Source organism: Canis lupus, chromosome 22 (genome assembly GCF_003254725.2).
Source record: "Canis lupus dingo isolate Sandy chromosome 22, ASM325472v2, whole genome shotgun sequence".
NCBI classification, from domain to species: Eukaryota; Metazoa; Chordata; class Mammalia; order Carnivora; family Canidae; genus Canis; species Canis lupus.
In genome coordinates, this window is record NC_064264.1 from 16,250,046 (window position 1) to 16,271,201 (window position 21,156).

At 39.1% G+C, this 21,156-nt stretch overlaps 1 protein-coding gene across 12 annotated transcripts in view; it reads left to right on the plus strand.

Moving 5' to 3' along the window:
- Positions 1–473: 473 nt before the first annotated feature.
- Positions 474–21,156, plus strand: part of TDRD3 (tudor domain containing 3) — a 163,140-nt gene continuing 142,457 nt past the window's right edge. For 4 of the 12 annotated variants that reach the window (XM_025478105.3, XM_025478106.3, XM_025478108.3 and 1 more), the window contains exon 1: positions 1,327–1,473. In XM_025478105.3, the coding sequence (XP_025333890.1) occupies positions 1,433–1,473 (41 nt within the window). In that variant the 5' untranslated portion in view covers positions 1,327–1,432. Of the gene's footprint in view, positions 1,039–1,325; positions 1,474–2,685; positions 2,829–21,156 lie in introns of those variants that run through there. The other 8 variants (XM_025478113.3, XM_025478111.3, XM_035704424.2 and 5 more) reach the window with 4 other exon arrangements.

Below are 21,156 nucleotides of genomic sequence, written 5' to 3' on the forward strand. Positions count from 1 at the left end.
AAAAAAAAGTGTGACTTGGGAAGCCCAAACGGAGTTTCCCAATTAAAAGGAGAAACAAATGTATTGAGTTTGAGCTCCCCCCATGGCAATGATTTCCTTCCTTCTCCTCCCCGATCCCAGGAGGGGGCTCCGTCCAGGTCCGCAGTGTCTGCTCCGAGCCTCTGTGATGATGGTGTCAGATGAGGCAGCCACGGGCGACCAGGCTTAAGTCCTCCCGTTTCCCCCCGTGACTCGACAGCCGGGGCCAGAGCCCCACATACACTCGCGCGCCCTCCTCCCCAGCAGCCGCAGAGGCGGAAAAGCGGGGAGGGCGGGGCAAACCTTTAGGGCGTGTCTGCGTCCCCTTCCACCTGCTCCTCTCCGATTGGCTGTCGTGAGTCTCAGCCGTCCAATCGTGTTGCAGCGTCAAACGCGCCGTTCGGCGTCGCCGCCGCCGCCGCGCATGCTCATTCGGGGACCTGCCCCTACGCCTCAGCCCTGCGGAGAGCTAGAGGACGGCGGCCGGGGGGGCGGGGGCGGTGGAGCCGGGCCCGGTGATGCCGGCGCCAACGTCACAGGGCCGCGCTGGGGACTTTGGGCCGGTCCAGTGGCAGCGCGACAGAGAAAACAGGCACTGACACAACCGCCCGGTTTACCCATGCTCCTTAACTTCAGGGTTTCTCGGGTCCTCTACGAGCTGATTTGCCTGCGGTCGGGGCTGGGGGCGGGGCGCGGGGCTTGAAAACAGTGCGACCGTATTTTCTTTGCGTCGGGGCAGATCGAAGCGCAGAGTGAGTCTTTATTTAAAAAAAAAAAAAAAAAAAAAAAGGAAACTTGTCGTCTGCGGAGTGGCTGGCAACACCTTTGTGGTTGAGTTTTACCGTCCCCGAGCGGGAAGCCCCGGCTCACCGACCCGTGCGTCTCGGGTCCAGCTCCGCCTGGCCGCGGGTGAGGGGACACCTGCCGACGCTGGACACGCGGACGTTACTTTGTATTCCAGAAGGGGGAAAGAAAGAAAAAAGAAAAAACAAACCCAAAACGTCCTCATCAGCTTCCAAGGTGTGCAACTCCGAAAAGTAACACAAAACAGAACAAAAAAACCAAAACACAATCACGGGCCCGCGGCGGAGAGCAGTCTCGCGGCCCCCGCTCCCAGGCGGACCCGCGGCTCCAGGCCCCCGCCCGGCCCGGCCCGGCCCGGCCCGGCCCGGCCCCCGCGGCCGCTCGGAAAACGCGGCGAGCGGAACCCGCACGCGGAAGCGCCGGCCGCACTGAGCATGCCCAGTTGCAGTGCCGACCAGAGGAGTTTTTTTTTTTTTTTTCTTTTCTTTTCTTTCGGTTTTTTTTTTTTTCCCTTTCTTTTTTTTTTTTTTTTGGTCTCAAGTAGGAGGCCTCCCCCCCACCCCCACCCCAGCCCCCCCCGCCACCACCACCCCCGGCCTAAGCAGCTACCATGTCTGAGGTCCCCGGCGCGGCGTTGTCCCAGGCGGGTTGGTAAGTGGCGAGTCCCGCCGGCCGCCCGGCAGCGGGCGCGGGCGCGGGCCGGGGCCCCGCGGAGGGTTGTTGGGGTCGGGGGCGGCGGGTGCGTGTCGGGGTAGGCGGAGGCCGCCGGCCGCTCCCGGGGCCCTGCGGGCCGGCTCCGCCCCCGGCGCCACGCGGAGCCGAGCGGGAGAGTCCCCCGGGCGCCCCTCGGGGCGGCGGCGCGGCCTGGGCTGCGGGCTGCGGGCTGCGGGCGGGGGCCGGGGCCGGGGACCGGGCCGGGGGCGGCGGGGGCGGCGGGGGCGGCGGGGGCGGCGGGCAGGGCGGCCCGGGAGCCGAGTGCTGCCGCGGGCGGGGCGGGGCGGGGCGGGGGGCGGCGAGGGCTGCGGGGAACCGAGCGCGGCCGCTGCAAGTTGCGGAGCCGCCGGAGCCCAGCCCTGTGCAGCCGCCGCCCGGGCCGGGCCGCCGGGGGTTCGTCCCGTCCCGGCAGCAGCGGCGTGCCGACCGCCGTGCAGCCGCCCTCCATGGCACACACACAACTTCTGGAGCTAGGAGTGACCTCCTTGTCAACCCGTGTGGCTGCGCCGTAGAAACTTTTCTTGAAAGCGACGGCTGTGTTCTGGTTTCTAAAGACGTGTTGTTGTGAAGATTTGAGAATCTGAAAGCAGTAAAAAAAAAAAAAAAAAAAAAAAAATCATAATAATAATAAAAATAAAAATTATGCGACATTAAGGAGTTACTGGAACTCCAGGCCCTTAGAGTTGTGACCATGCAGTTTAATAAGGGAACAGGTTTTCCGGGCCTGCAAAGGCACGGTCGGAGGAGAGGAAGGGTGGTGGGAAGGAGGAGGAGAACAGGTTTGCCCCAGCTCCCTGGAAGTTCACTGTCGTGGTGAAAAAGAGGAGAGAGGGAGACCTTGAACGAACAAATAATGCAAAAAAACAAAACAAAACAAAACCAAAACAAAACAAACACCACCACCAACGAACCGCAAACGGGAAAAGAGTGGCCAACCCGACAGAGGGCCCGGCAGATGCGCTACGGAGTTGGAGGGGAGGGAGAGTTCACGTCCTGGAGGGAGTGGGTTTTGAAAGGCGGTGAGGAAACAGGCTTTCTCGACAGCCACTGGAGATGCGACCCAGAATGTAGGGAAGTGCTTATTGGTTTGCGGAACTGACAATAGATGCTTGTGGGTTCGTGGGAGTGTGGAGGGTACCCAATGAGAAAGGTTGGGCCCAGGTTACGGAGGCGGCAGGCGCCTAAGAGATAATGGAGTTGATTTGGTGGATAAAGTTTTTGATGGGAGCGATGTGGTAACACCTGTGCTTTGAGGGAGAGGCTCTGGGCTCTACAGGCGTCTCACTTTACAGGTGAGGAGACAGGCACAGAACTGTAAAAGGGGGGCTTTCCTGACCTAGCTAGGACGTTGTGGAGTTGAAAGGCGAGCACAGGGAGCCTAGCCCGGTTCCAAATCTGGTGCGTTTAACTGGGGAGAGGAGTTGTTCCCACAGTTTGTGTGTAGAGCACCATTAGGGTAACAGATTGTGGAGTTAAAAACTCACCTTGCTCAGTTTTATTTTTGTTCTGGAATCTCTACCTTCGTTTTCTTTACCTCACAAGGATGTTTTGAATAATCTTGGATCATTCTTCTACTTTTTCCCCATTCTTCGTTGGATTGAGCCTTAGTGCTTCCACCTAGTTATATGATTTCATTTACAAACTTAGGCTTTTACTTCTTTCCAACTTGACCTCACCTCCAAAGGCTAGTCTATCATTTATGTTGGTTCTAAACACCTACTAAATTTTTCTTTTTTGGAGTACAAGCTCCTTAAAGGTAGGAAACAACAACTTATTTTTCTGTGTATTGTAGTGCCAGGGAGCTAACACTACAGTGTAGGTTCTCAATAAAATCTGTTACAATTAACCTGAGAATGCCCCGTGAATCAGAATTCTATAGCAGGGGTCTCTACCCAAGCTTTGATAGGACCTCCCTTTATTGTTATTTTGTTATAAGCGCCCAGCAATGTTATATTGTAACATTTGTCACTTTATGTTGCAAGTGATATATTTAACATGTTTCTTCTTCCACCAGACGTTGTTGCTTTTGTATGGCAGTGACTCATAAAGGCAATAGTAATCTGAGGGTCTAGTTAGGCTTCTCTAGAGGTTTGCATGTGATTCTCAATGGGTCTTGAACATATTAGATTTGTGCCAAAGAAGAGAAGAGGATCTCCTGTGTGTTCAAGTAGCCTGTCTAGATTCCATATTTAAGTAGAGATTTACTATGTTAAAATATAGAATCTCAAAGGTTTAGGCAGAGAAGACCACTGGAAGAATTTATGACCATAGAGTAGCTTTGACCAATTCATTCCGGTTCTGACATTCTGAGCTTCCTTTAACTCTTAGGGTTCTCTGTTATTGTCACCGACAAAACCATTTTTCTTAGTACTTACTCTATATGCTTAATTACTTGTAGGACCTGAAAAGGAATAAAGATTAAAAACTCTTTTCCATCAAGCCATGGTGACCACTTCTGTTATAAATTATTGATAAAAAAAATAACACATTTTAAAATAGAAAATTAGATGAAAGTGCATTTTGTAGTGTGTAAATTTACTTCTTTGGGAAAGATAAGGTGCTTAGGCTGAGGAGTAGTGGTTTTGCAAACAAAGAAAGCTTTAACTTGTAATGGCTCACCTAAGTGCTGATTAAGGTTATCTGAAAATGGTTAATTTTCTATTTTTCAAAGTCTGAAGAGTATCTGAAAAGTTAAGGTACTATATGGTATGTCTTTGCCTTACCCAGTAGTATGGAGTCCAAGACACCCTAAGGTAGCATTAGAAATGTTTCATTTCCATTTAATTCTGAAGGAACATATTTTCTTAGAAACTCTAGATTTCTAACATACAAGGCTTAACCAGGTTGTGCTCTGGGATTTTTGTTTTTGTGTTTTTGGTGAGGAGGGCAGGGTTAGAGGGAAAATAGAAGGATGAACACAAAGGTCTTCTTACCTTGTTCCCCTTGAATTTCACCTTCTCTTTTGTGTTCTTTCTCTGATTATGCTCCCACCATACTGACCATCCTCTGGCCCAAATGTACACCACCAAACTCCTTTCCCTATCTTTTACCTTTGAACGACTAAGAAAGACTACAGCTTATAAAAATCTTTATCAAGGGATGCCTGGGTGGCTTAGCGGTTGGGTGCCTGCTTTCGGCTCAGGCCCTGATCCCGGGATCCGGGATCGAGTCCTGCATTGGGCTTCCTTCAAGGAGCCTGTTTCTCTCTCTGCCTTTGTGTCCGCCTCTCTCTCTCTCTCAGTCTGTGTCTCTCATGAATAAATAAATCTTCTTTTTTAAAGGTCTTTATCAAAATTTAGTACTAGAGAAGAACAACTGTGAGATAAATAAAATAGGAACCACAGTGGCAGTATGGAGTATAAAGTGAATGCTCTTCTGAAATAGCTATTCCAAAGTGGTACTTCAGGACATCTTCCTGGAATTTCTGATTTCTAACTTTTCACTTATCCACAGATGGAGAGCTTCTTTCCAGATGCCATTATGTAGAAGCTTCCTCCCAAACACATTAATAATCAAGACCAAGAAAGTCAGATTCCTGTTCTGTAGCTCACTCTGCACCTTTCTTGTATGACTTCTGTTTTTTGAATGATATACCTCTTCTTCAGGAGATTGCTGATGAGTGATCTATGTTCAAATGAGAAGCAACCTTTACAGCGCTATCAATATAACTTTACCTTTATGTGCTACACTGTTGGTAGCAGTCATACAATAAAAGTTTACACAAAGAGTATCTGAAGTGTTGCTCCCTCATTCCAACATAACTCTTAGGCATAAGTATATTTCTAAGGAATATTGGTAGTTTTTTATAAGTTGTATATTAAGTGCAAGATATTTTATTATCTAGAATTGTAAGATATTTTGTTACTGCCATTTTGATGTAAACATAACTCTTGGTACACTGTTGGAAAGGTTTAGAACCATTAAAACACTTTTTAGCTGAAATAGTAATACATGATGTTGAAGAACACTGGAAGAAACCAATTGCTTTATATTTGGTTTCAGGGGAGCTTATCAGAGATATCCTATTTTGAATCATTTCCCATTTCTTTAATGAGCATTTATAACCATCTCTTTGGTTTATGTTGTTTGTGAAATTATAGTTCAACAGTAATAAGCCTTGTTGACCTTCTGTTTTAAAATATGTTACATACTGCCTGGTGGCTTCTACTGATACTATAAACTGCTAAAAACGCTTGGATGTTCTATTAAACTGTTCAAGTTTTAAGGTTTCAAGGTGCTATTTGCTGTGATATTTTGGTGAATAACCTATAAATCTAGTTTCAACTGCCTGTAGACTTGACTGCCTAAAGGGGGTATAAAAAGAAACTTGCTACCTCAGCAAGTTGAAAATAATTTTCTCCTCTCACACAGCAGCATTTGCTAAATCAAGTAAAAATTACATAGTAACATTTCAAGAACCATAAAAATATAACTCTACCAACTTTTTTGGCTTATGTTTTCTCTTTTTGACAAAAGAAGAATATTGGCAGTTTGACTTATCATGTGGCAGTTAAGTCCCATCTATCTAGAAATTCTGACTTTTTGTAAGGTATAGAATCTGGAAGTAGCTGAAGAAGTCTTTACTTCCACATGATTTTTAGAAGAAGTAGACTGTACCCCAAGCAATGCAAAACATTTTATGTAAAAATTGAGAAACATTTGTGGAGTCATAGGATAAAAACAAAAGCAGAAGAAAAGGGGCAAAAAAATGCATTGTGATAATGTAAAATATTAACAGGGGTGTCAAATCAAAGGTTTGGAGAGCAGAAAAAAAGCACCCTGGTGATATAGAGAAAGAGAAAAGAACCACATCATACTCAGGACTGGACAGAGCCTATGTGTACCTTAGTGTAACCTCTACAGGTTTCACACTCCTACTCTATGGGTGTGTGTCTGTGTGCATGTGTGAGTGCTTCTTACACTTACTACAGTTTTACAGCCTTTAAAGTGCAGACAAATAGCTACCCTCCTCTTAGGACAGTGCTGTGGAAAGTACGGTATCTTTATAACAGTAAGTCTTTACAATATTGCAGAGCAGTGTGTAACCCTATATAGTAATGTGTATACTGAAATACATGTAGTAAATGTTTATGCCTCTTCTACACGAGGCACCATTTGTTTTTGGAGTGATTTACAAGTAAGTCAGAATTTAAACATGTTATACACTGGTTTAACTTGAGAAGTCTGGAAGACTTTCCAGAACTAATGATGTGTAAGCAGGATGTGTTGTATATGCTATCTCATATGGTGTCTAGTCTTTGTCTAGGGAAAAACAAGGCAGATTCATTGATGCATTCATTCAACAAATAATTATTAAACATCTTGCTGTAGCAGACACTTTCTTTAGTACAATCAGATGTGGTCTTATGGAGAGAAAGCCATTAATTACATATTCAAACATCGCATCTGTAAAATAAACTAGAGGTAAGTAAAAAGGGACACGGTTCTAGAAGAGCTTGTAGAAGGGAAATTTGGTGTCTTTGAAGTGGTCAAAGAATGCGTCCCTGAGATCTGGAGGATGAGTGAGAATTAAATTGGTTAAGTAAGGGTAAAGAAGCATATGCAAAGTTCATAGGGCGTAGGGAGCATGGTGAGAACAAAGGTCTGAAGGCCTGGGATGAGTGGAGGATAAGATAGGTACAGTATAAGGAGATGGGATGGGAGATACTTAGGGTCTAGATCATGTAGCTTGGGCCTTGCTTTTATTCTGGAGGCAGTAGAAATCAATTGGAAAGTTTTATCAGGAGATGGGAGGGTTGACAGAGGAATGACATCATAGTTAAATTTTGAGAACTGCTTGCATTGAAGAAAATGGCTCCGAGCTTGGCATGAGTAGGTGGACGGATAGAGTGGTGGTGATGATTCAGAGGAAGAGCAGAGGCTGATTTGAGTGATCTTTACGAGGTAAAATGGACAGAACTTTTAGATGGATTGTATATGGGAAAGAAAGAGGTGGTGTTAAGGGACTGATTTCTAGGTTTCTGGCTTTTATACCTGAATTGATTACAATACGGTTGGATAGGGAGTATTAGAAAAAGAACACTTTCGAAGCGTGGATCATGAATTGAAATTGGACATTATTTGAGTGTGAGGTGGCTTTATGTTATCTAAAATAAGATACCAGTTAGACATTAGGAAATACTAATCCTGTACTAAGAAGAAGACTGGATTAGAGTTATAAATTTGGATTCATTCAAGTATAGTTGATGATTGAAGCAGTGCATGGGTGAGATCATCTAAGGCTCCACTGTCCAGTGTGGTAGACATTAGCCATATGTGGCTGTTGAATACCTGAAATATGTCTAACTCAAATTCAGATGTGCTGTAAATATAAAATACAGACTGGGTTTGGAAGACTTAGTACAAAAAAGCATGTAAATGTCTCATGTTCATTTTTATATTGTTTACATATTGAAATAATGTCAATATATTGTATTAAAATTCATTAAATTTTACATTTCTTTTTACTATTAAATATGCGGCTTATATTATGTCTTTGTTAGATAGCACTGATCTATGATCTAAAAAATAAAGCTTTGGAGTAAGAAGAGGCTAGGTTCAAGCTGGGAGAAATTTCAGCATTTTAAGAGAGAATTAGCCTATTAGGAGCTGCCAGAGAGAGGAAAAAGCACTGGAATATGGGGATCATTGACTTTTCTGAAAATACAAAATGGACATATCTTTAAGAGCTCTGTGACAAGATTCTTTGCTTAGGTCACTATTGGCTTACTGACTTGCTGATACTAGAGATTCAGTTTTTAAGACATTTTTAATAAATATAGGTAGCTGAAGGCCCCTTTTTAAAATTCCACCCCTATTCCCTCAAAACTCCTCTAAATATAAAATGCAAATAAAATTCAGCTGCAGCTTTTCAGAAGACAGTCTATCATGGATATTAAGTGAAGATGTTAAGAAAAAAACATTTTTATTTTCCTAATTCCTAAGCAAGACCTCAAGTTTGAAAATAAAGGCATATTTTTTAAAAATGCAGAATGTGAAATATTAAACTTAAATGCTTGTGGGAAAACTTCCTAAGTAAATTAAGCCAGCATTTTATAATGGCTTTTGGAATTAATTCAGTTTAACTTTTGTTTTGAAGGAGAAATAGGAATGTATGCAAGTTTAAGTGTCCAGAAAGTTGATAGATGGTCATGATAAAGTGAGTGAAATAATTTTTCCTTTTTCCATAAATATATTCCAATACTCTTATTAGAGTGTAATCCAAAGAAATAAGTGAATATTTCGTTTTTCTAATTAGTTAAAATAGCTTGATTGATGTTTTGTAAGCTCCTGTAAGACAAAAATCTGGTCTTCTCATATTTCTATAGCATTCTTAGCATGTAGCAGGGCCCAAGGTCCACAGCAGACACAGAGATGCTTGTGGAATAGAATATTAGTACTATTGTAATTAGTCTCAGTATGTTTCATCATACTGTTTTTGTGTTCTCAAGGAACATGAAATTTATTCAAGCTTTGTATAGAGTAGAAAACTTTTACTTGTGAAATGAACATGAAATTTAAAAAAAATCAGTTTTATGAAAAAAAATGCAGGAAATAACCTGTTAATGCTTTCTCTACTTATTGATATACTTACTGAACACAAACACATACACTTACAAAAATGTTGATGACATTTCTTTGCATGGGACAACCAGCTGTTTCTGTAGGAGTTTGAAATGTCTCAAGAGTCTCAAAGCAGCATTAATAGAAACTATTTTCGGAAGTTTGTTTTTAGTATGTTTGTCCTAGGTCCTAGTTATTTCTTTACTCATTTGATATTTTATGAGATGCTACACGTTTTTAGTTTTCTTTTTGATGTTTCAGAATTGCTTGTTACCTCAGGGTCCCTGGTTAGAAAGGCATTAGGATGATGAGGTTGTAATTCATTCTGTGGCCTTTGATGAAGCAAAGCAGTAGGCACTTGGACATTTTCCAATTTAGTAAGCTGGCACAGGGTTCCAGTCCATTGGGTTTTAACAGGAGGACCCTGCTAAGCACAAGTTGTTCTTTTAACTTTCAATTATGAACATCAAAAAAGACCATGGATATGTTGCTAGTTAGGTCCCAAAGAGTGTAAAATAGGCTTCTTCTCAGTGGCCTTCCTCAGTTTACCATATTCAGAATGGCAGATAGTATTGACCATTTCTGCCTGAGCGGATAGCCTAGGTTGGGACGCAGGGGCTTTGCTCCTGGGAGTTTGCCATGATCTGTTGTCCAGGCTGCCTGCTGTGTCTTTCCATTTGTTTCCCTCTAAGTTGTGAGTAATAGTGAGGTTTCTCCAGGACTTTGTTGATTTGACTTCTTTCCTTAGTTGTACTTCTAGAAGAGGGATGGTACAGGGTTAGTACCTAGGCTCTATCAGACTCTTCTTTGGACGTTTTGAAGTTTTACAGGATCAGGATGTACTGTTTCCTTATTTTGGTTGCTGCTGATAAATTATTTGACTGCTTTTTCTTGATTGTAATTGCTTTTTTACCTTTTTTCTTTGTTTATTTAATTAATTATGCATTTATCAGAAGTCCTTATAAACATATGTTAACTAGGTGTTTATTTGGTAATTAATCATTGATAAATATGTATTTTATATACATATATTAAAAATATGGTTGCAATATCAATACCATGAAATTTCAGTGCCCATTTTTGTGTCTGTGTTTACATCATTGCTGGAGCAAAGTAACCACCCAAAATAACATTTAACTTTGTTGGTAAGCACATCTAGCTTTTCTTTGTTACACAGAGCACCTGCCATTTTACTCATTAAATTTTGATTTGACGTCTTGAAAAAGATAGTCCAGTGTAGTGGTGTAGGCATTAATGGGTGTAGAGTGATAATATTTAAATGATACATAACAGAAATCATAGTGTGCATTCCGAAGTCTGATTATCTTGAAAAGGCCATAGGGCCTTGAAATTTTACCAGTTTATACTTATGTGAATAAGAATTTATATTGATACTATTTTGATTAAAATGCAAAACTGACATGAGGTACACCTTTCTAATATTTACAGAACTGCTCTGTATTAGACTATAATCTAGGGGAATGTACAAAGACCCCATATTACAAAGGTCTAAAAATCATGGCCTTTTTTATCCTCCTCATCACAGAAGAACCCATAGTGATGGGGAATCTGGTTTGTGCTGTCATTTGTGGACCCAGGTTCCTTCCACCTTACTGTTTTTTGTTTTTTTTTTCCCCCTACCTTACTGTTTTGTTGTCCCCTAACACATGCTACTCCAGGTATGGTCCTGGAACCAGTGGCATTAGCATTACTCAGTAGCTTGTTAACAATGTAGAATTTTAGTGCTACTGAAGCAACATCTGTGTTTTAACAGGATTTTCCCAGTGATTTTTTTTTTTTTTTTTTTTTTTTTTTTGCACATTAAAGTTTGAGAAGCACCATTTAGGGTATTGTCATTGTTTTCATGCATGTAGCAGAGTAGCTGCCACATCTGAGTTTAGATAGCCAGAAAGGAAAGGACAGCTGAGAGCCAGAGCCAGTTCCCTGATGGGAAAAGGGGCACACGTCACTTCCTTGGTTTCGGAGAACTTAGTCTCACCTGCCTGAGAGGGATTCTGGGAAATGTGGTCTAGCTCAATGATTCTCTCTCTCTCTCTCTCTTTTTTTTTTTTTTTAAAGATTTTGTTTATTTATTCATGAGAGAGAGAGAGAGAGAGAGGCAGAGACACAGGCAGAGGGAGAAGCAGGCTGTATGCAGGGAGCCTGATGTGGGACTTGATCCCGGGTCTCCAGGGTCATGCCCTGGGCGGAAGGCAGGTGCTAATCCCCTAGCTCAATGATTCTTAAGCTGTCTGCCAATTTTAAAAATTTCCAGTTTTTCACACATCAATACTTTTGTAAAGTATAAAATCTTTAGCAATATCAAATTGCTCTAAGAGATTCTAAATGCTTACCTCAGTTTTTGTACTTATTCCATCATGAAGCAGTAACAAAGAGTTTGAAGGCTGGCACAGATCCATCCACTACGTTTGAAGTAGTTCCCTTCTACTTGAACACATTTTGAACTTTTCATTTAGTGATACTATTCAAATTATGGTAAAGTTGCGTGAATTTGGTATGAATGAATGATTTTATATTTTTTATTTAATTTACTTGTTAATATTCTACTTTAAAATTTTTTGTTATTTTGAGTGATAATCTTATGTTTGTAAAGGATCTTTTAGTTTGCAAAGCTCTCTTTCCCTAATTATATGTCACTCCATAATAATTACTAGTTTGTATGTATATATTATGTTTGCTTATAAAAGGGGATTGAAAGCCTTCTTGGGTTAATCATGTGGTGGATACCTAGTGTGACATACTAAAGAATGGTAATGTTTGTTATGAGGTAATACCTTTCCACTGTATTTTGTAACTTTCTTATACTTTTAGTTATGAATTAATATAAACTAATATTAGTTTACAATTGGTGTTATGAGACTTATCTGTGCCATTGTCGTCATATTGGCTAATATTGCTTGACATGGCTTGGATTATTCCTGCCTAAACATGTTTTCATGGAAAATAAAATTGAGTTGGACTGTTGGTGGTCTTTTAAAATGTTTTACCTCATTACAATAACTTTCATGTGTAAATTGAATTGTTTATCGTTACTGGTAATGCTATACTGCCTTAAGCGAAAGTGTATTTAAAAAATGTATGATTATAGATTTCTATGTATCTAAGAAATGTATTTTCAAAGTGGAAAAATAGGCTGTTTGACTGAATGCTTTTATTATATTCAGCGTGCTTGTTGCTGTTACGGCTTGTCTTGTATTGCTCCACAGCAGTACCAATTTTTTTTTTCTTTTTGCCTAAGTACCCAGTATACATGATCTAGAAGTCAGCAGGAAGTCAGCACTGTGGAAGAGGAGCAGGCTTTTGAGCTGGAATTGATTTGTGTTTGGAACTGAGATTAGTATATTACATGATTTTGAATAGTTAATTTATTTTAGAATTATTAGTTAATTAAAATTAATTATAATTATATCACAAAACTGGGTTGCCATGAGCAATTACTGAGGAAAAAAATGGTTATGAAAACAGTTCTATGTACCCTTGATTTTAAGTTAAATTTATACCTACTAAAATTCTTGATTTTATTTTAAGGTTTAATTGAGGTACGTTTGACATACAAATATACCTGCCAGAGTCCAAAGCATGGACTCTGAAGTTCAACTCCCTTGAGCCAGGGTCAGTCCTGGTTTGGATGTTGATTAACTATAACATTGAGTATATCAATTAATTACTTGATGCCTCAGTTTGCTCATCTGTTAAGTGGTGCCAATTGTAGCACCTAACCTATGGTATACTTAGGAGGATTAATGAGTTGATACACACAAAGGGTTGGGAACACTGCTTGTCATATGCTGAGGACCCACTAAATACTTGCAGTCTTTCTATTGCATATTAAGCCTGGACTCTCATAACTTACTTTTGCCAGTAAACTCATGTAATTTGCACATATATGGATTTCTGATATTTTATTTATTTTAAAGTTGTCCTTTATTTTAGAATATCTTGTATAGTCTCTTAGAGGATTACTTTGATAAAGACAAAATCCTTATATCTTGTGGGTTTTGAATCTCATTATAAAGTACGTCTTACCATTTGGTAATCTTATAAATGTTGGTGCCTTAAATTAAAGATAAATGATACAGATGGATAGAATATTTCATATAATATTATTTTACTTGTACAGGAAGAATAGATAGACATTTGAGAGAGAAAACTGTCAATATTCAATCTCTTATTTTGCATGTGAATTTACTAAGTCTCAGAAGCTGAAGGCAGGTAATTTAATACTCTTGTTGAAATGCTGCAGTGTTATCAAGTATTTGCCTTTTAGTTTAAAATAAAGATTTCATTTAAGCAGTAATGAGATGTCCTCAAAAATTAAATGTTTGGAGCCAGTTAAGTAAATATGTAAATTTATGGAACATTATAATTTTTTAAAGATTAAAAACATTTCTTAAAAGACTTTAATTATTCAAGAGAGAGAGGCAAAGACTTAGGCAGAGGAAAAAGCAGGCTCCCTGCAAGGAGCCTGATGCAGACTCCATCCTGGAACCTGGGATCACGCCTTGAGCCAAAAGCAGACACTCAACCCCTGAGCCACACAGGCATTCCAGATTAAAGACATTTTTTAAGAAAGACATCTTTTGAGTCTAGTTTTTAGGGAAAAAAGATTGTATAGCTTTATTCTAAGTAAGGAGTTGGCAAGCTATGGCCCAGTTTGACCTTATGCTTACTTTTATAAATAAAGTTTTATTCATACACAGCTACACCATGTTTTTGTGCTCTGGGCAGAGTTGAGTAGTTGTGACAGAAATCTTATGGCTTGAAAAAAGACAAGTTTTACTCTCTGACCCTTTACAGAAAAAGTTTACTTGCCTCAATCCTAAGTAATTAGTGAAGTAGATTCGTTAGTCTATTATTACTTAGAAGAGGTTGGAATAAGTAGTATATACTACTTGTCCAATATTTGTCAAAAATAACTTTATAGAACAACCATGATCCTTGTTTATATCCTTATTTGTGATGACTGGTATGAATGGAGCTGCCTCACAGATTAGTAAATCCTAACTATTTGATAGGAATGTGCCACTACTTGCAGTGGGGTTTTCTATCAAGCACAGAATTGTCAGGTGTTTTTGAAATGGTCTACTGATTTTAATAGAACTTTTCCATTATGTCCTAGGGCAGATAGAAATCCTTCATTGCTTTCAATTGAGAATTTCTATCACACCTGGACAACTTTTGAATTTTATAGAAAACCTAGACTCCAGATAGTTTTTATCAAATCATACTGCTTAAGGGGAGGAAACAGTGGATAGGAGGTTGTAAAGCCTGTTAAAACATATCAATCCTGAGTAAAATATAGAACTTTGTCTTTAAATAACAAAACATATTTGGTAGCTAATCATACTTAACCTAATTTACTTGTAACAAGTTGTTTTAGATTAGAAATTAAATTCATAAAAAAATGTCATGCCTTGATTTGACAAAAATTGCAGATGAAGTTTTTTAACAGTGTTCAGGGGACTAGGCACAAAGAGTCTCATAAAATCCAGTGTTTCAATATCCATTAAAAAAAATTTTTTTTAAAGATTTTATTTATTTATTTATGAGAGACACTGAGAGAGAGAGGCACAGACACAGGCAGAGAGAGAAGCAGGCTCCTTGCAGGGAGCCTGACGTGGGACTCGATCCCTGGTCTGCAGGATCAGGCCCTGGGCTGAAGATGGCGCTAAACTGCTGAGCCCCCCGGGCAGCCCTCAGTATCATTCTTTTTTTGTGGGGTGGGGTATATTTTTTTTATTGGAGTTCAATTTGCCAACATATAGCATATCACCTAGTGCTCATCACCCAGTCACCCCCACCCCCCGCCCACCTCCCCTTCCACTACCCCTTGTTCATTTCCCAGAGTTAGGAGTCTCTCTGTTCTGTCACCCTCACTGATATTTCCCACTCATTTTCTCTCCTTTCCCTTTTAATCCTTTTCACTAATTTTTATATTCCCCAAATTAATGAGACCATATAATGTTTGTCCTTCTCCAATGACTTACTTCACTCAGCATAATACCCTCCAGTTCCATCCACGTTGAAGCAAATGGTGGGTATTTGTCGTTTCTAATGGCTGAGGAATATTCCATTGTATACATAGACCACATCTTCTTTATCCATTCATCTGTCAATGGACACTGAGGCCCCTCCCACAGTGTGGCTATTGTGGACATTGCTGCTATAAACATTGGGGTGCAGGTGTCCTGTTTCACTGCATCTGTATCTTTGGGGTAAATCCCCAGCAGTGCAATTGCTGGGTCATAGGGCAGATCTATTTTTAACTCTGAGGAACTTCCACACAGTTTTCCAGAGTGGCTGCGCCAGTTCGCATTCCCACCAACAGTGCAAGAGGGTTCCCTTTTCTCCACATCCTCTCCAACATTTGTTGTTACCTGTCTTGTTAATTTTCCCCATTCTCCCTGGTGTGAGGTGGTATCTTATTGTGGTTTTGATTTGTATTTCCCGGATGGCCAGTGATGCGGAGCATTTTCTCATGTGCTTGTTGGCCATGTCCAAGTCTTTCTCTGAAGTTTCTGTTTGTGTCTTTTGCCCATTTCATGATTGGATTGTTTGTTTCTTTGCTGTTGAGTTATGAGGTTCTTTATAGATCTTAGATACTAGCCCTTTCTCTGATAGGTCATTTGCAAATATCTTCTCCCATTCTGTAGGTTGTCTTTGAGTTTTGTTGACGGTATCTTTTGCTGTGCAGAAGCTTTTTATCTTGATTAAGTCCCAATAGTTCATTTTTGCTTTTGCTTCCCTTGCCTTCATAGACTATCTTGCAAGAAGTTACTGTGGCCAAGTTCAAAAAGGGTGTTGCCTGTGTTCTCCTATAGGATTTTGATGGATTCTTGTCTCATATTTAGATCTCTCATCCATTCTGAGTTTATCTTTGTGTGTGGTGTAGGAGAATGGTCTAGTTTCATTCTTCTGCATGTGGCTGTCCAATTTCCCAGCACCACTTATTGAAGAGACTGTCCTTTTTCCAGTGGATAGTCTTTCCTGCTTTGTCGAATATTAGTTGACTCAATATCCATTTTTATACTCATTCGTATTTTTCCTTTTTGGAGATAAGTCCTCAAACTTGATGAGTTGCCAGTCCCACCATATAGGATTCATATTCACTGGGATTCTATCTCACAGTTTCTATTTTTTGACATTATTCTCACATAGAAATTACATTACTGTTTCACCAGAACATTTACACTTCACCTAACCACTGTGGTATATTGAGGTATCACTAATATAGTGACAACAAACAGACATGCCTTTTAACAAATGTAACCATTAATAGGCAAATGCCATTACTGAGAAAACCAAGCCCTGAATTTTAGCTAAATTAAATAGACCAATGCAATCTTGATAGCTCATCCATACACTTAAAAAATATAATAGTTTTGAAGAGTGTATTAGTTTTTCTGTAAAAATAATGATTAATTTTGCAAATCAAATTGTAACATATTTGCAAATTGAATTGTTCTCTTTTCTCCAATAGCCCAACCTTGTATGGATGACTTGATGGATTCCCCAAGTACCACCCTGAACCAGAGATCCATTGAGAGTTTTAAATCAGGGTCATGAAAAGATCAGATTTGCTGAGTTTACAAAGATCACTCTGGCTTTTATTTCAAGGATGGGTTGAAAGATCAATATTCAGGCAGGGACATTTAAAGACAAACATTTTTTAGAGATAAACTTCAGTGAATTTTTTCTTAGGGGAAATCGAAGAAATGGAGAATTCTGGTTTGCTTGCAGTGTCCTTGACTTGTTTCTTTCCTCCCCCAGAATTTAAAAATAAAAGCAGTTAATACTATTTATTTAGTTAGTGTTAGTGCTGGTGGTATTTTGATATTTTTTGCTTAAGAGTTCATAAGTTTGTTGAGTGCCTCAAAACCAAATACCTTTTGAAAATAAAGGTACTTATTTTTAAAACAATATATATAATTTATATTTGCATTTATATTTTTGTAAAAATACTTTAAAAATAAGATATTTTGAAGTGTAATGATTTTTAAAGGAAGATAAGAAAGACTTAATAATGTAGTTCTTGGATCTGGATTTTTGAAGAGGAGCAGTAATGTTATTTCTTTTGACTGATGAAGTATCAAAAACACATTGATAAAAAAGCAGTGACTACTGCCAGATGGGAATACTTGCTCTCATCTTTTTCATGACTGAGCTGATATGATCAACTACTGATTCCCTTCTTTTTTTAGTGTGATTCCCAAGTCAGTATGTGAATGAAACTATGATTTTCTGCTTTCTCACCTCTACCTACTTGTTGCTTCTGCTGTTTGCTATAATCTGACTTGTGCTTCTTCCACTCTGCTGAAATGCCTTTGCTGAGGTTACTAATGATGTTTTGGTGAGGTCCATTTCAGGCCTTTCCTTACTGACCTCTTTGCTGCATTGGAGGATATTGGTCAACGCACTTCTTGAAATTCACTGTTCCTTGTTCCCCTAACACTGCAGAATGCTTGTTCCCTTCATCCTTTTCTTACTATTCATTTGCTCTCTTTTTATAGTATTCTTATCCCACCCTTCCCTTGCCTTTTCTTACTTTCCCTGTTGGTACACCAAAATTTTATTTTTGTTCCACCTTCTCATTCTTTTTACTTTAACTGATGAATCTCATTTGATGTCATGTTTAAACTGATTTCTACATGCAAATTATCCCTAAATCAGTCTCACCTGTGTTTCAAAATGTGTACTGCTATATGGACCACTTGCTGTACAGTTTGAACTAAGTATCACAGACACCTCACACTCCCATGCTTCTAACCATACTTCTCTTCCCCAGTCTCCCAAATTCTTCTCTTTATATTCTGGCTTAGTCGGTGATACCCTCATCCCACTAGTCACTTAAGAATCAGTTTTGCCTCTTAACCATTCTCTTATATTTAAATTAAGGGACAGTCCTGCCAGTTTTACCTTCTAAATAGTTTTCCACTTCAGGCCTTCATTCTTGGAGCACATTAGGAGCCTCCTTCTTCCTCTCTCAAATCCATCTTTTCTAGCGCTATTAGGATAAGTCATCTGAAATGGTTGTTTAACCTTTAGATTTTTTTGTCACCTATAGGATGAAGTCTGTCTTCCTTACATGGATTTGTATGGTCTCTTGTTTCTCTCTGGCCTCCTTTCTTGCTCCTTCCTCTCTGTAGTTTCTGCTCATTAACAGCATCAGCCTAACTTGGTCTCTCCTGTATGCAGTATATTGGATCTGATTATTGTATCATTTCTCATCTTGCTCTTTCTGTCTGTAATGCTTTTCTCCATTTAAATTAGTTGATTCTTGCCTTTTGTTTTATCTTATTTTAAGATTTATTTATTTCTATTTTAGAGAGCATGTGAGTGGGGGTGGGGGGTAAGATGAAGGGAAGAGCAGATGAAGAGGGGGAGGGAAAGAAGCAGACTCTGCTGAGTGGTGAGCCGGACATAGGTCTCAGTCCTAGGACCCAGAGATCATGACCTGAGCTGCAATCAAGTCAAGTCTCTTAAGTGACTGAGCCACCCAGGTGCCCTGCCTTTCATTTTAAAACATAGTCGTTATCTTTTATAGAAAGTCTTCTCTAACAGGAAGAAGGTGTCCTTTCTCTGAGTTCCTATAACTCTTCTTTTATCTCTAGCTCATTGTGCTGTTATTATTCATATGTCTCTGCAAGTCACCTAAGCTTCACTGAAACTGAATTTATTGGAGATCAATGACCATGTTCTTTTTTTAATCTTTAAGTTCCTAGGACTAAAGACTCAAATGTTTACTGAATAAAGAAAATGATGTGACTTTTTAAATTGCATCATAATTAACACACTTTAAAATGTGTTGGTCTTAAGTGTTTAGTGTGAATAGGTTTTGATAGTTGTGGGCATTTAATGTAACCACTATTCCAAACAAAATACAAAATGTTTCTGTTACCAAGAATGCTTTGTCCCTTTCAGTGGTCTGTTCCCTCCAGGTCATCTTTTTCTGACATTTGTCATCATGAATTTTCCTGTAATCGGACATCATAAAAATGTAATTATTTTTATATGACTTCTTAAAAGCTTAACATGTTTCTGAGAATCCTTCATGTTCTTGCCTGTATCAGTAGTTCATTCTTTTATTGTTGAGTAGTATTACAAGATAATATGCCATAGTTGGTTTAATCATTTTCCTTTTGATAGACATTTTGGGTTGTTTTTCATGTCTGGTTATTAGCAATAAGATTGTGAACATCTTGGACAGTATTTTTGTGGGCCTATGTTTTCATTTCTCTTGAATAAATATCTAGGAGTAGAGTTGGTGGATCATAGGATAGATTTATGTTTATAAGAAATAGCCACTTTATTTCCACAGATGTGAATTTTACACTCTAACAATGTGTGAGACATCTGGAGTCTCTACTTTCTTACCAAAATTCAGTGTTTTCAATCCTTTTAATTTTAGCCATTTATGCTGATATGAAATGGTTCTCATTGTAATTTTAATATGCATTTTCTTGATGACTAAAGTTATTAAGATATTGAGCCCTTTTTCGTGTGCTTATTGGCCATTTGTATATATTATTTTATGAAATGTCTATTTGAACTTTTTGCCCTCTTAAAAAAATTGGATTGACTTCTAGATATTGAGTTGTAGGAATTGTTTATATGTTCTAAGATATAAGTCTTTTCACAATGACATATGCTGTGAATGTATTTCTCCATGTTTTTTTTGGTTTATTTTATTAATAGTATCTTTTGATATTAGAAGTGTTTAATTTTGAGGGCATCTGGGTGACTTGGTCGGGTAGGCATCTGCCTTTGGCTTGGGTTGTGATCTCAGGGTTCTGGAGTCTAAGCCCCGCATTGGCCTTCCCCTTGGTAGGGAGTCTGCGTCTCTCTCTCTCTCTCTATCTCTCTATTGCTCCCCCTCCACATCACTCTTTCTCTGTCTCAAATGAATAAATGAAGTCTTAAAAAATGTTTATTTTTAGTGAGGATCGATTTTGTCAGTTCTTTCTTTTATGATTAGTACATTTTATGTTTTGTCTAAAAATTGTTGCCTACCTCAAAGTTTGTGAAAATATACTTTTATGATTGCTTCCAGAAGCTTTAGGGTTATACTTAGATATTATATGTCCTAATTAATTTTGGTGTATGGAGTAGGAAAGAGGCTGGTTTATTTGTTTTTTTATACAAAATATTCAGTTTCAGTAATATTTGTTAAGATTTTTCTTTCCCTATTGGATTGACTTGGCATTTTGGTTGAAGATCTAGTAACCAGATTGCATCTATATATTTAGATACTATTCTGTTTCATTGTTTTATTGACTTTCCCCATGCCCATATCTGCTGTTTTGTTTAATGAAACTTAAAAGAAGAAATGGTATCAATTAACGTAAACCCTCATTTTTGCTTCAGTGTAATTTGACTATCCTCAATCTTTTGCATTTCCATATGAATTTTAGAATCAGCTTACTTATTTATTGAACAAAGTACCCTCAGACTTCTGATAGCTAGAAAATGGTGCAGTAAACAAAGTCCCCAAATCTTCTTAAACTATACAAATAACTGTCCACATGTGAAAATTCTATATAAAAAACATACTTTCAACATTATGTGAAGACAGAGAATTCTAAAACTATCAACTAGCTGAGGATAGAAAGACAACATTAATAAAAACCAGCACCATGGTTCCACACACTATCACTCCAACCCTGTTCTATGTGGGGCTTTGGTGATTCGAGGTAGACCTTGTAAAACTATTGGAAAAGCAGAGGAGAGATGAAAATGATGGCTTGAGAATGAATAGGAATGACTACCAGAAAGATGAAATCTACCCTAAATCTGAAAATACTAAAGTAACTTGGCATATTAAGAAAGATATGCAGTTTTAAAGTATACGTATCTTAAAGGAACAGGTTCCAATTGAGGGCCCCAGGTGGGAGATTTAAAGAGATAGGTGCCCTACAGTGAGCCAGGCATGCAACCTACAAAGTATTAGATGCCATATAAAGGAAAAAGTTTGTGATTTAAAGGGACAGACTCTATTTAAAAGATTAAGACTAATGTTAAAGAATAGAGAATTAAAGG